The sequence below is a fragment of the Jaculus jaculus genome, chromosome 7 (genome assembly GCF_020740685.1).
Source record: "Jaculus jaculus isolate mJacJac1 chromosome 7, mJacJac1.mat.Y.cur, whole genome shotgun sequence".
Taxonomy (NCBI): Eukaryota; Metazoa; Chordata; class Mammalia; order Rodentia; family Dipodidae; genus Jaculus; species Jaculus jaculus.
This window is the reverse complement of record NC_059108.1, coordinates 54,724,103-54,740,392: the sequence shown is the minus strand read 5'-3', so window position 1 is coordinate 54,740,392 and position 16,290 is coordinate 54,724,103. Positions and strand designations below refer to the sequence as shown.

The 16,290-nt window shown below is 37.8% G+C and overlaps 1 protein-coding gene across 1 annotated transcript in view; it reads left to right on the top strand.

The window, feature by feature from the left end:
• The window catches only part of Fhl5 (four and a half LIM domains 5), a 68,646-nt gene extending 62,418 nt beyond the window's left edge, over nucleotides 1-6,228 (top strand). The window contains exon 6 of the mRNA XM_004663647.2: nucleotides 5,453-6,228. Within this exon, the coding sequence (XP_004663704.1) occupies nucleotides 5,453-5,616 (164 nt within the window). The 3' untranslated portion in view covers nucleotides 5,617-6,228. The remainder of the gene's footprint in view (nucleotides 1-5,452) is intronic.
• The last annotated feature ends 10,062 nt before the right edge of the window (nucleotides 6,229-16,290 follow it).

Genomic DNA, 16,290 nt, shown 5'->3' with positions numbered 1-16,290 from the left:
AAGGTTTTAATTAAGTCAAGTTATTCTTTTCTCCAAAATTTTTTATATTTTATTTATTTATTTATTTATTAATATTTTTTGTTCATTTTTTATTTATTTGAGAGCGACAGACACAGAGAGAAAGACAGATAGAGGGAGAGAGAGAGAATGGGCGCGCCAGGGCTTCCAGCCTCTGCAAATGAACTCCAGACACGTGCGCCCCCTTGTGCATCTGGCTAAGGTGGGACCTGGGGAACCGAACCTCGAACCGGGATCCTTAGGCTTCACAGGCAAGCGCTTAACCGCTAAGCCATCTCTCCAGCCCTATATTTTATTTTTATGTATGTAACTAGAGAGAAAAAAATGGGAGCACCAGGGCCTCCAGCTATAGTAAATGAACTACAGACATATGCATCACCATGTGCATCTGGCTTAAGTGGGCTCTAGAGAGTCAAACCGGGGTCCTTAGGCTTCACTGGCAAGCACTTTAACCATTAAGCTATCACTCCATCCCTAACTCAAACTATTGTATGAAATATCTTAAACTATAATAATTAGAATAACAGATTAAGAATTAATTAGTTAAGCTTTGTTTTAAGATGCTTCTAGCAAATATATTCTCTACTAATTTGCAACACATCTCAATTTTGGACAGATTAATAAAAGCAAGTGTTTTATTGTAGAAACAAAATATATGAGACATAATTTGAAAAATAACAAAAATGACAAATTTATCCATATTCCATAGAGTTTTTTGTTTTGCTTTGGTTTGGTTTGGTTTCTTGAGGTAGAGTTTCACTCTAGTCTAGGCTGACCCAGAATTTACTATGTAGTCTCAGGGTGGCCTTGAACTCACAGCAATCCTCCTGCCTCTGCCTCTGGAGTGTTGGGATTAAAGGAGTGCACCACCACACCCACCCAGCAAGGCTTAAACAGGTTTTCACGGGTTTAGAAGAATACATTCTATTCTCCTGACAGTCATCTGTAAAATGCTAATCCTTTAGTAAAGGAGCCAAAATCAGCTTAATGACATGGCACAATTGGATTTGCCAGCTCTGTTCTTAGTAGGCTTAGATGTTGTTTCATTTTTTAGTTAAGATTGCATAACACCAAATTAAAGATTACTTTCTTCCTCTTCCTTCTTCAAGTGTATGTGTGTGTTTTCATGTGCTTGCATAACCCAAATCTACATGAATCTTCCAGTGAAGGGTAATATTTTTCTCTGCAAACTCAAGCTTGAAGTATTTTGCCCACTTGCACAAGCATGGAAGAAGGGAGGCACAGAGTGTTTCTCAGACTCGCACTGGCCCATAGGCTACACGTGGCCAGCAGATGGGTTTTATTTGGCTTGCATTTAATTTGGGAGTCTGGAGGAACCTAACATAAAAGCCATCATGGTAACCAGAATGAATGAAGATGATGAGTCTGCCTTTATATTCCCCAAGTGATACTATTCTCCTGTGGAGCACTGGGACTGCCAAATTGTATTAGGCATGTCGTGCCTCTTTCCCACATTCAGACCTTGTCACTCAGCTATAAGCTCCTTCGAGGTCTTGCAGTAGCAACTGCAGGCTGCCGAGCTTCTGAACATGTGCTCCTAATATTCTATTCTCCTGCCTCGAATTCATCTGGCAACTCCTACAGCCCAGGGAGCCAGCCATCATCTCCATCAGTTTTGGTTAATGCAACTTCCAGATGTGAACAGCACCTGAAATGCCAAAATCTCTTCAGTAAAACCTCCCATATTAAAGACACTCCAATGATGAAACTAAATAACTCAAAATGAGTTTCACAAGTGTCTAAGAACTGAAATAGGTAATAATCATGACCTCAGAAAGAAAGAAAATTTGGTCTAGATGGAAAACAACATTGCTCTGCACAACAGCAGAAAGATGATCTAGAACAAAGGTCAGACCCAAAACCATCCCAAATGTGATGTAGTATACTTAAATCAGCCTAAGGGAACTTCTAATAATTATCTCAATTTCTGTCCTCTGAAATACCAGAGAATGAAATACCTACAAAAATTTCCAGCTCATTTAAATATTTTCTCATTTGATTGTTAAATATATGTAAAATCTAGAAGTAATGCTTCTTTAAAAGTGAGTTAATAGACCACAGAGAATCCCAATAATGCTATGTGTTTATCTTCAAAAAGTTTATTTAATCCTAACATTAAATCACCTTAGGAGCTATGCATTCTTGGTAAAAATGAGTAATAATTTTAGGAGCTTTATTCAACAATTCAGTACTATAGTTAGTGATAACATATATTTGAAAATTGATGAGTAGCTTTGAAGAGATATATGTGAGGTCATGTGTGTGTTAATTAGTTTGAATTGGCCATTCCACAATGTGTGCCTATATCAAAACATTGTGTTACATATTTTAGATATATACAAAATTATCAATTAAAAAACAGTTAATTTTAAAAAGCTATCTATGTTAGAATGGGTTAGAATATTATTTTATAGTCACTAACCCTATAGGTAAACAAGTACAATTTTAATGTTATTATAATAAATTTGCTGTTCTTATGCAAGCTGCATAAATAAAATTTTCTCTCTTTTCTTTTAAGATGCTCACCATTTTTTTTCTTGAAATAGCTGAGCCAAATGAGACAGCTTGAAATAATGAAAGTGCTCTGAACTAAAAATACACCTTAGTCTTGCCTCTGCCCCTGGCCACAGTGTGACTGTGGGTAAATAACTCATCTTTGGAGGTCCTCACTTGCCATGTTTGCAAAATAAGATGAAAGGAATTGTATATTTTCTTTCTCCAATTTGTGTTTATTTCGAGGAAGTTTCAGGTGGTCCAGTTTCTCCTGAGAGAGAAACACTCACATTCCTAGTCATGTGAGGGTTTTTTTGTTTTGTTTTGTTTTGTTTTGTTTTAAAGAAAAAGGAGGACTTAATTTGATGAGGTTCACCTCAGGCTGTGACATGAAAATGCCTGGGTGCAAATCACACTTGGCATTGCCAGCTGGGTGACCCTGGATGAGAAGGTGAGCTTCTCTATCCCTCAGTGCTTGTCTGCAGGTGGCAGATGATGCTGAAATCTACCCTCTGAAGGCAAGATGAAGACTACATAAGGTAGCTCACACAATGACTTAGAGTTTAGGACTCAACATATGCCAGGTTTTGTTTTATTGATGTGCCAAGAACAAACAAAGTCAAATAAAACAAGTGCCAGAAACATGTACCCTAGCTGACCTTCAGAGCTAAAAAAAAAAAAAAAAAAAAAGTAAACATATCCAAATTTGGAAGAAATAACAAGTATTGCATATGTTGGGTCACATGTTGATTCAGGCCTTTCTTAAAGTTCTCCTGCCAGATGACTCAAGTTTTTGTCTTTATAAAATTGTCACTTGCACAAGGCTTACTAATAAAACAGAATAACTCATAGTCATCAAACTGCTACACATGTAGTAATTAGTATGAATAGAGATTACTTATGTACATAAGAATAATAATATTATAGACAGCTTATTAATGCATCAAATAACTTTTGGGAATTAATTGGTATGCTACTAATTTACTCTTACTAGAGGGGGATAATAATATATTAGGTAAGCAAGCTATAACTGTAATAAAGGAAAGAAAGTAGAACTGGATCCAAATTCTCTAAGATAGATATATAGATATAGATATAGATATAGATATAGATAGATATAGATATAGATATAGATATAGATATAGATATAGGTATATATAGTCTCTATATAAAGACATCAAGTAAACTTTTTGGCTGGAAAGAAAGTCCATTATCATATTGATTGAGAAATAATCTGAAATAGACTTATTTACCCTTTATGATTCACTACCCCAAATGAAGAATTTAGAAATTAGATATGAGTCAGCATATTTCCTTACTCCATGCATAATAACAAATAACAGGAAACCCACAGTCATTCCAAGAAAATTTGCCAAGTAAATTCTTCCAGGACTACAACATTCTAGTTAGTTCCCACCTTCTAGGATATTTCTCTCTACAACTTCTCAACATTAATTTCCTGGACTGCCCCCTAAAATCTGAGAGAAAGTGATCAGAGTGTCTGTGAAGACTCAAATTCTACTTTTAAAAATACTACACGTCTACCAGAGATGGGGGTGGGGTGCACACCTTTAGCCCAGCATACAGGAGGCAGAGGTAAGAAGATTCCCTTGAGACAAAGGTCAGCCTGAGACTGCAAAGTGGATTCCGGATATCAACCTAGGCTAGAAGTGAGACCCTGCCTAAAAAAAAAAATAATAATAATAGTAAAATAAAGAGCTTTGGGGATGGAAAGATGGCCTTATGGTTAAGGCATTTGCCTGCAAAGCCTAAGGACCTGGGTTTGATTCCCAAGTACCTGCAAAAGCCAGATGCTCAAGATGATACATATGTTTAGAGTTTATTTATTTATTTTGGGGTTTTGTTTTGTTTTGTTTTGCAATGGTGTGCCCTTTCTCTTTCTCTTCTCTCCTCTCCTCTCCTCCTCCTCTTCCTCTCCCTCTCTCTCTCCTTCCTTGCCTCCATCTCTCCCTCCCTCTCTCTCTCTCTCCCTCTCACTCCCTCCCTCCCTCCCCCCTATGTCTATACATCAAATAAATAAATGAAATATTTTTAAAATGTTACAGCTCAAGTGAGGTCCAAGTTAAAATGAAGGAGATTGAGACACTTCAGTTTCATCTCTGGGTAGGTGACCACCATAGCTAGAATTATCATCTTCATCCATATACAGTAGAACCCTAAACTGAAGCTGTCTCTGGGCAAGTTAATATTGCTGTTACTACTGGACTGCTTTGTGACAGTCTGGATGAAATTTTCTACTTGAGCATTCTGGAAATTGTGCTTCAAACCTTTGTACATAGGACTTATTCCAAATAAAACATAACATGGAAAACAAAGGAATTAATGAAATCAAAAGTCACTAAAACACTAAACACCAGGCTGAGAAGTACATATTTGTTTCATTTTGCAGCTGAGAAACCCCCATCACATAGAAAGGGAAGAGAAATTCATACTTGGATATTTCTGACTTTAAAACTTATCCAACTTCCCTATTGCACTTGCTTTTCTTTAGCTGTCTTTGAAAGTTCTCATTTGTTTCCCAAAAAATAGATGAATTGTATGTACCAGACTGGATTTACTTCCATAGATAGCAGGGGAATTTGGCTGGGAGTCTTATTAGGCTGCATAGAAAGAACTCACCTATAAGGTAGCTGACCTTCCCAGCTGGACAGGCCAGAGGGTCAGCACTCTTGGGGTTGTGTCTACCTTCTCTTACTCACTGTTCTAGCACCAGTTTCTAGAAACTCTCTTGGTAAACTGTTCCATATTGGTTGAAAGGCTTAACTACTCTTTTTCTTTTTCTTTCTTTTTTTTTTTTTGTTGTTTGTTTGTTTGTTTGTTTTTCGAGGTAGGGTCTTACTCTAGTCCAGGCTGACCTGGAATTCACTGTGTTGACTCCTCTTTCTCTAATCCCCTCCAGGTCTCAAAGGTGCCAAGTTCATCTGCTTTCAAGACCGCCAATGGCATAGCGAGTGCTTCAACTGTGGGAAGTGCTCCGTCTCCTTGGTGGGTGAGGGATTCCTCACCCATAACATGGAAATCTTCTGCCGCAAGTGTGGCTCTGGGGTGGACAGTGACATCTAGACAAAGACAGCCTCGCCCCACCTGAAAACTTGGTCCTCAGTAAATCTAAAACTTGATTGCAGCCATATTTGATGTATGCTTGAGAAAATGTTTTAATGTAGGGTAAACAGTAGAAAAGGCTTTGCTCACATTCTTATTGAATTGTATAGTTAGGGCACAAGAAAGCACAGTGTGACAGAATTGAATATATACTAATTTCCAGTGTTATCTCTCCTTGAAAAATACTGCACCCTCGCTGATAGAAACATAAGCTATCTCGTTAAAATCAATTATGTGACCTCTCCCTAGGAGTTGTGAACATTATTACTGAAGGACATTTTTCAAAGTTGCAGAGTAAAGGTATCACAGAGACCCAGTTGGGAGATACAGAGGAGACTAGTGCTTGCCTTTCAACTGGCCAGTTACGTATTGTAATATATACTAGGAAAGGCAGAAGATTTATGGCAGAATATTAAGTAATCATCACATTTAGGAATTATGCCACTCTGAAATCATTCTTTGTTTAGAGTTGAAAAACAAGATATAGTCTCCCCTCCCCTACATGACTTCCATAGGGAGTCAGCACCCTTCCATCAATGGAACTTGAGAGCAGCAGATGCTATGTTCTCAGACTTTATAATTAAAGTTCAAAGGGTATCCATCTTCTGAACCAAGGTGTATTTCAATGTATTTTGTATTAATTGTATTTTCAAAATCCACAGTGATTTTTCAAAATGCTTACAGATTCCAAGAAATAAGTCCATTCTTTTAAGTGAAGTGAACCAGGCTAATCACTGTCCCTACGACAAACATTTAAAGTAAATAGATCATTAAGCCATCACTTGTGGAATAAATTTTAGAGAAGGGATTGAGAGCTGGAACACGACTGTCATTCAGCTATCTAAGGGCATAATAGAATGCATAATTAGTTCTAAGCTTCATGCATTTTGCCTTCTAAAATTATAGAGATGATTAATGGGCAAACAGAAAAGTAGGCTTTAAAGAAACCTAGTAAAAGTAAGAACTTGAAATGAATAATTCCTAATAATTCAGGCCCTGCAAAAAAGCACCCTAGAGAAACATGGGATGCAGAGGAGCCTCACAGCATCCCTCCACTACCCACCACCCACCTGACCCAAAGCAACCACCTCACAGCTCCAGCCTGCTGTGTGCAGGATCTGTCCTCAGAACTCTAGGCAGACAGTCTACAAATAAGTATGCATTCTCCCACATAGGAAGTAAATATTAATGAAAAAGATGGCTTAATGGAAAGTTGGACACCATATGAACACATTTTCATATTAGATGTAAATGGATCACAAGCCTCCTAGCTTGCCCAGATACACTCTCTACATTATTTGGGACAAATGAAGAGCAGCCTCAGCTGGCCATGATGTCACCACTGTTGGGTACAGCAGCTGTTCAGTGAGTCTGAGGGAAGCCATGGTAGCAATTCTTTGAGATTAGTAACATATTGATTATTATTATAGTATTATTATTACATTGTTTCAGAAGCTTTGAAGGTTCTCAATCATACATGATAGTCTCTATGATTACAATTTAGCACCACAGGACATTTAATTAAGATTGTTTAAACAATAGTTTAGCATAGGACAGGAAAGTGCATGGCTCAGTACTTGCACACCTGAGTTTAGATCCTTAGAACCCACATAAAAATGCTGGGCATAGTGATGTGCATGATTAATCCCAGCACTAAGGAGGCAGACAAGAGCTCTCTAGATTTTGGTTTAGCAAGGTACCCTGTATCGTAAAACAAGGTGCAGAGCAATTAAGTAACCTTGATGTCTACCTCTAACCTGCACATGTGTCTGTACACATATGATCTCACACATATCAAACACACATACACACAAAATGCACACACAAATGCAAGTACATTTAGATATGTTAAAGATTTAGAGATACTAATAAGCAGGCCACAAAGGCTGAAACTTCTAGTTGTGCTTTTGAATTAACAATGCCAAGCTATTTCTCATATTCATATTGTAACAGGAAGGCCAAAGTATTAATATGTTCATGCATTATATGAAATTGCATAAGTAGAAGTTACCATTGCAATTGTTCTATGACCTTGAAAATAGTAATACATGTATAGGGTGTAAAATTGTTCAAAATTCAGACAGATATGCAACATGTAATGTCTTCTCTATTAACCATTTGTAGATAAGTAAATGGCACATAATGTCTTCTTAGTTAAGCAATTAGAAAGATTTAGACACTTACTGTGAGTGGAGTAAGGGTGCATGCAAGCACTGCTCTACTCCTGAGCTACATCCCCAGGCCCCTACATTTAATCTTACAATTAAAATTAAAACAGAATTACTTCCTAATGATTTTATTATCCCTTATTAGTTTAGTAAATAAAATAATTCTATATGTGGACACGGCTTAGTCATTGGAGATTTAAATATGTGCCATGCCCAGAGTTAAAGCTCCAACTGCTGTTGTTCTGAGGTGAGGGAAGGGGTGGATCCAGACATGGAAATCCCAAGTTACCAGATGTAGACACCCTTTCCTGAAGCTCAAAGTGCTGGGTAGACATAACACATGGATGCATAGCAACCCTAAAAGAAAACCACCTCACAGTGACATGCACACAAAGACAACTGTGGAAAGTATGGATAATTCACTTGATTTGTGCATCTAGCAGAAAAGCTCTCAACAGGTTTATCCAAACATGGGGTGAACTGCCTCAGGAAGCAGTGGATGCCTGTGATTCAATGTGACATCTGTATGGGAAGGAAAGTAGTCAGAGCAAATCTCTCATGCTAATGAGAACCAGATGGCTTGGAAGCAGCAGAGAGATTGTGCCATGGAGCAGAAAGGAATGAGACTGCTAGAAGAGAAAGAATCAGAGGTAGAGAGAATGTTAACTCTTTGAATATAAGATGTAAATTTATGACATAGAAAGTTATCAAATTCTCAAATTTTGAAAAACAAGTTAGAGAGCAATCATGATCCTGTGGAACAGAACTGAAGTGGGCAGGAATCCAACATTTCTTGCTTCCTGCACTAATCCATGTTGAGGGAGTGGCTACAGAAGGGAAAGAATGAACAAGTGAAACATGGAGCAAGTTCAGAGCTGTGTTTGTGGATGTCAGTGACTTTACAAATCTGCCAATCAAAACATTATATTGCTATGTTTGGGATAGAGGTACCACAAAAGCAGAAAGGCTTTTCTGCTTTAAGGATAATGACGGAATGCCCAAGGGCTCAATTAATATGTAATAAGCAGTAAAATGGTATTTTGGGACGAACTAGTGAAAGGTGATCATGTGCCACCACAGGTTATATAGTTTTAGAAACAATACATTATACATCCCAGTAAAGAGGGATAGGTTACTGAAAAATACATAACTCTGGTCACAAGTAACCTTCACTAAGAGTCATTGAAAAATTTAATGTCAAAAAAATTTTGGGTGTTATTGATACAATTTTTTAATATAAGAGAGAAAAAGTACTTTTTATTCTACTTGGGATATTGATAAGACTTCATGTTTGAAACTTAAAAATGATTTCATAGTGTGATTTGCATATATTTAATTGAACATATGTATTCTCCAATACTATTATAGATAGCTATATGATACTGCCATAATGCAGCATTTTGTTTAGCAGAATGTTTTCAGAAGTTTTTATACTGAATAAATGCACATTTCAAATGTGTATATTCTTGATTTCAGACAATTATTCTTTACATTAACTGTGCAACAAACACAATAGATTTGGAATAACTTCTTTAGTATTTTTATTTCTACAACATAACTTCTTGTCTCATGTTTTCAATAACATACCAGTTACTACATATGAATACCATTTCAGGACATTAGTAGAAAAACACTATAATTTGAGTCATGTCCCCAACAGAATGCCTCTCCTGTTAAGCTAGAAGAACCATGTCATACTCTTTCTTCTAGTGGTCATATTCTGAAACATACCAAATTAAAACAATCGCTTTATTTCTAATGACTTCTTCTGAGACTAAAAATATGACTCACTTCAGGGCTGAAAAGAAGGCTTAGCAGTTAAGGTGCTTTCCTACAAAGTCTAAGGACCCAGGTTTGATTCCCCAGCACCCATGTAAAGCCAGATGCACAAGGGGCACATGCATCTGGAGTTTATTTGCAGAGGTAGAGGCCCTGGAGCATCCATTCTTACTCCCTCTCTCTTTCTCTAATAAATGAATAAATGAAATATATATAATTTATTTACATCTATATCTATATCTATATCTATCTATCTATCTATCTATCCATCTATCTATCTATCTATAATGTAGATGGTTCTCTTTAATTGGATTTTCCTAATATAGCTCAAGGGCTCTTTTGATAACATCTTTCCAGTTAGAGGCATTGTTAAAACTCTTGATGGTTTTTTAAGTTCTTATTTACTTCATCTAAAGGAAGATTTTGTGGATAAGACAACTTTGCTTTATCTGCACCATGCATCTCTCTACAATTATCTTAGATACTGAATTTGGTTGTACTAAACAAAAAAATATTTGGAAGTAAACCCCTCAACTGACCTTACACATTTTCTTTTATTTTCTTTTAACTAGTGATTTTGAAACAAATTGTATGGGCACTAAAATGATACAATCTTTGACCTTATGTCTTAAGTAATGATTCTTCCATTAAAGAGCCAAAATGTCAGTAGGAATTACAGTTGCAAGAATATATTGCCTTAATCATAAACATTTCTCTACAGAAGCAGTGAGCCTTAGCTCTTCATTTGACTATGAGAAACATTTTTTGTGTATATGTGTGTGTGTGCAAGCACATGTGTGTACATGTGCTTGTATTCACGAACTGGGGTGTGGGCAAGCTACAATGTATGTATGGAGGTCAGAGGACAACCTTGGGGGTTGGTCCTCACCTGTCACTTTGAGTCAGGGTCTTTTTTTTCAGTAGGCTACCTTACCTATGAACTTCTAAGTTTCCTTTGTCTTCACTTTCCATCTCGTCTAGCTATACCAGGGTGATAAACACATACTATCATGCCCAATGTTATATAGGTTCTGGTGATCTAAACTTGGGTCCTCACATTTTCCATGCAAGTGCATTAGTACATTACTAATTGAACTATCTACTCAGCTCAAAGACCATTTTAAGAATCACATAAAGTTATCATAAAGAAATATTTGAGTTGAACACAAATGGAGGCCTCCTGTATACCTTACTTATTAAGTGGCGGAGGCAAAAGCAATGGGTAGTAACCCGGGTAGTAAACCTGAAGCCTAGGACTTTGAGGCCACCCTGAGCAGCCCTGTCCCAAATGGTAAAATTTAATTTAATAAACAGCAATGTTTTAAAACTTTGCAGTTCTCTTTCTACAGAGAGATAAAGGAGCCCTACAGAGAGTTCAGAAAGTGTGTCACAAGAGTAGATATGTCCTTATAACTTCTCATCAACATAACAAAAAGATACTAAGACAGAAGATATAAAGAATCTTTATAGGTACTATCTATACAACAGAACTTGAATGTGAAGCCATTAATTCAATTATCAATGTGGCTTCTTAGAAGCCCCCAAAAAGTGCAGGTAGAAAGAATTAGAGTTCTTTATCAGAATGAGAATCATTCTGGGGCTGATGGGTGAGCGGTTAAGCACTTGCCTATGAAGCCTAAGGACCCTGGTTCAAGTCTCGACTCTCCAGGACCCATGTTAGCCAGATGCATAAGGGGTGCACATGTCTGGAGTTCGTTTGCAGTGGCTGGAGGCCCAGGTGCGCCCTTTCTCTCTCTATATATATGCCTCTTTCTCTCTCAGCATGATGCTTTCAAATAAATAAATAAATAAAATAAAATAAATTTTTTTAAAAAATTAAAAAAGAATGAGACTCATTCTGTATTTCCTGGCTGACTAAGCTTAGTGCCAGGTATCCTGTTGTATAATAGAGGTGAAGTAGTTACTTCTAAAACTGGAAATCAGAAAGGAGAGGAAAATAAACATAAAAGATCCAGGCTCATAATTCCAGTGTATAAAGAAACAACAGGGTCTGTGTATATTTGTAGTGACTAGTTTGGATGGATCTGTGGTTGTGGAAAGGAAGAGCTTGCTTTGATGAAATTATGGACCATGTCACAAAGGAGCAAAGAGAACTTTGGTCAAATATTTTCTCACGAATGGTAATAAACTCAGAATGGATGTCCATAAATGGTCTGTGAGTGAGGGACATTAATGAGCTCAGCAGACATCCATTTGATGACTCAAACATTGACATTAAATACTATTCCTACCCTACATGGAAAAAAGAAATCAAGCTTGATTTTTATGGAAAGCCAAATGTAGAATTCCTGCTACTTACTCTTTAAACAAATGACAGCATATCTTGGGTTGAAACATCATTAACCAGGCTATTTATCTGACAACTACAAGCTTTCAAACAGAATGAAGAAAGGAATATGAATAGAGGGGAAAACAGCGATTAAAAAAAAACATGACATTTGGGAAGAAACTGAAATCTTAAAATATCTTCCCTATGTAATACAATTTACCAAAAGTACCTGGCAATCACAGGAAATAAAATATATAGAAAACAAAGAAAGTTCATTGAAAAAAGAAAAACGTAGGCTTGGTAACTCTATTTGATGAGGAGTTTGCAATTGTTTCCCTTTGTTCCTTAAAAACTCTCCTGGGGACTGGTTAGAGGAACATATATATTACTAAAAACAAAACTCACCAGGTCTCTGCTGGTAACCATGCCACTAATATGCTATAAATATTTCCCTTACTGATGTACAATATCTTCTGGTGTGTGTGTGTGTGGTGTACATAGTTTGTGGGCATATGGATATATGTGTGCACACATATGGAAAATACAGGTGGACGCTGGATGTCTTCAATTATTCCTCTTTGTTTTACTGAGGTGGGGTCTCTAACTTGAGCCCAGGGATCACCTGCTTCAATTAGTCTAGCTAGCCAGCTTACCCCAGGGATCCAGTCTCAACTCCTATTCTAGGATTATAGGTGGGTCACCACACCTACCTGGCATTTAACTAGATTCTAGGCATCCAAACTCGGGTTGTCATGCTTGCACAGTCAGATCTTTACCCACTGAGCAATCTGGCTACCCTGATCACTGATTTCATAAAAGCGTATCTTTCTCAGTATTCTCAAACTTATGTGCCTCCATTGCTTTAGTTGGTGATTTCAACTCGCTCTCTCTCTCTTTCTCTCTCGCTCTCGTTCTCTCGCTCTCTTGCTCTCTCGCTCTCTCACTCTGTCTCTTCCATAGGAGGAAGGGGTTCATTTCAAGGTTACAGATCCAGGGGAAAGTTACATCAGTGGCAGGAGAAACTGCTTCCATATATCCAAGCAGACACAAACGACCAAAACAGTGCGTGAAAACCAAAAGCAGTAAGCTGGAAGAGCAGGGACTCGGACAGAGTTCAAATCTCTCTGCGAATCTTTTGGCTAGAAATTTGACCCAACCCCAAACACACCTTAGAGCTGGACCCCAGGACCCATCCCAGGTGGTTGGAGGTCCAAGTTAAAAGCTTTAATGAAACACCTAAATCTAGCACACACCTTTAATCCCAGCACTGTGGAGGCAGAGATAGGATGATAGCTTTCTCTTTCTCTCTCATTTGGCCCCCAAATCTTTGTTGTTTTTTTTTCTTCTTCAAATTCTGAGTTTTGACCCAAGTTTCTTGTTGCCTTTTGGATATCTGTAGTCAATGACATGCAGACAGCTAACTGCTTTTTACCCTTTCCACTAATCACACTTCATCCTTCCACCTTCTTTTTTTGGGGAGGGGTTCACGTTAGGGTCTCACTCTAGCTCTGGCTGACCTGGAATTAACTCTGTATTCTCAGGATAGCCTCGAACTCATGGCAATCTTCCTACCTCTGCCTCCCTAGTGCTGGGTTTAAAGGTGTGCACGACCACACCCAGCTTCCTTCCACATTCTTTATCTTAGTTAATGAGTTATTCAAATAGAGATTTTAGAATTCAAGTCTTTGGCACAGGAAGATTAGTCATTTGGGAGATGCAAATTAAAATCACAATGAAATTGCATTTCACACAGCAGAATGGCCATGCTAAGTGAAAGAAGAGAATGTGCTGTCAAGGATCTAGAACTTGTATTTGCTGGCAGGAATGTAAATTATGTGGCAACTTTGGAGAATATTTTGCAAAAAGTTAAACAAAAAACTACCATAAGGCCCAGCAATTCCCCTAAATATATACATAAAGAAATGAAAATATATGCCCACACAAATGTTTACAGCATCATTATTCATATGAGTCCAACACTGGGAGAATTAAAATGTTGAATTATAAATGGATAAACACTGTGGTATGTCTATACTAAATATTATTCACTGAGAAGTAAGAATAAGGTAATCATATACTACAATATGAAGGAATGTTGACAATATTAACAGAAATAAATCAGACAAAGGCATAGAAACAGTAGATTAGTATTTTCCTGAAGTTCAAAGGAAAATAGCAAGTAACTATAAATGGACACGAAGTACCTTTACTAAAGGGGTAGAAAATATTTTAAAACTGATTTCTGGGTGTAAGGTTTGGGAGTGACCAAGATCACACAAACCACTCTGAGGCAAAGATAAAAGCCTTTATTCGGGGGGAAAAAGCATGAGCAACTAGGGCTGACTCACAATAGAGGAGCACAGGCAACCTGAGTTTTCAGGTAGTGGGCTTTATAGAGCTTTTTCAGTTGGGGAAGGTGAGGAAGGAAAAATAACTCATTTATTAAGTTGAATAGAAAAGTTCCCTTAGGGGAGGTCATTACATTAATCATTTACAATAGCTAGGGTATGACACCAAAACAGTGACCAGGTGACTTATGAGATAACGGGGCAGGAAACCATGACCTGGGGCATTGTTAGGCATGGAAAGGATAATGGTGGGTTTCTTGAGGAATGTGGATGATCCACTTCCTTTTGCCTCTGTCACCATTCTGCTGACTATGGTGACTCCATTTTGGGAGCCCATCCTGACCTAACAGTGGAGGTTATGGATGGGGCAATGCTCAGCATACAATATATATTTAAATGAAAATATCCTTATATGACAAATTATCATATACAATGGAAAAGTATTAAATTTTAATTTGAAAACATGATAATTAGACTATATGATAAAATTAATAAAAATCATTGATTTGTATATTTATGGTGAATGTATTAGATTCATATTCTACTAATATAGAGTATTTCAACAAAGCTTTGAAAAAAGAACTATTGGTCTTCCCCAAATCTCTTAGATCTTAGTACTATAAGAAAAGCCATTCCTGGGCTGGAGAGATGGCTTAGAGGTTAAGCGCTTGCCTGTGAAGCCTAAGGACCCCGGTTTGAGGCTCGGTTCCCCAGGTCCCACGTTAGCCAGATGCACAAGGGGGCGCACGCCTCTGGAGTTCATTTGCAGAGGCTGGAAGCCCTGGTGCGCCCATTCCCTCTCTCTCCCTCTATCTGTCTTTCTCTCTGTGTCTGTCGCTCTCAAATAAATAAATAAATAATTTTTAAAAAATCAAAAAAAAAAAAAAAGAAAAGCCACTCCTGGGAATATATCTAAAGGTCTCTGTATCCTACTACAAGAGATGCTTGCACATTCATATTTATTGCTGCATTAATTATAATAGCAGAGAAATAGATCCAGCCTCAATGTCTATGAATAGACGAAGGGATAATAAAAATATGGTACATACATAAAATGGCATTTTATTCAGCTACAAAGGATAATGAAATTTCCAAGAAAATGGATGAATTTGAAAAGTATTAAGCAAGGTGACTCAGAGTCAGAAAGACAAAACTTGCATGTTATCTTGTAATGGAGAAATTGGGGTTCTGGGGTGCTTCATATCTGCAAACTAACCAAAGAATTGGCAATTCCAGATTCAAGAGAATGAATTTTAAAATACCACATTTTATTCCAATTTTACAAAGGATTGCTGAAAGGGGAAGGCTGGGAGGCAAGGAGCAATAAAGTGGTGAGAAGAGAAGTGTACCATGTGGAGCCCTAAAGCCCACGTGGGACACATGTAGCTCAGGAGTTCGTGTGGCCAGATATAGATTTGGGGGAAAACTGTAGAAAGAAAAGAGAAAAGAAAGTTCAAAGAGCTCTTGCCATGTGGGGAGCTGGGAAGGATAAAGAACCCATGTGGAATGTAAGGGCTAGTGAGCCCCCCAGGCTGGGCTTGATGGCCCAGGCTCAGGCGAGGAAAAAAAAAGCACCCACAGTTAGAAGCCCCCAAGTGATCAGAGAGCAAGTGACTGCCTTCCCCTTGCAAAGGTATTTTTAATGTTAGGGTGGTGGTTGTCTTTTGGCCCAGATGAATCAGAGGGCCAGCTGGTTATTAGGGTAAGGGGCTGTCTCAGGAAGAGATTAGCTCTTAGGGGCTGAACTTGACCAACCACAATGTTTAAATCCTATGAAAGATCTCCCTCCCAGGAGAGGTCCTGAGTGTTTGTGGAAAAACAGTTCTTTGGAATTAGGCAAGAGATAAGAAATCAGATCATCTTAACTTTCTAGCAAGTGCAGACTTTCCTGCTTTTTTTTTTTTTTTTTTTTACCTTCAGGGATCCAGTCACCATAACTCTACCCACACTCAATCTCTCATAGAGTCTAACATACATATAAGTTTATACATAAGTCAGTGTCACTATAGGCTATGTAACTAGAAAGGAGACCATGAGAAGGAGGAAATAG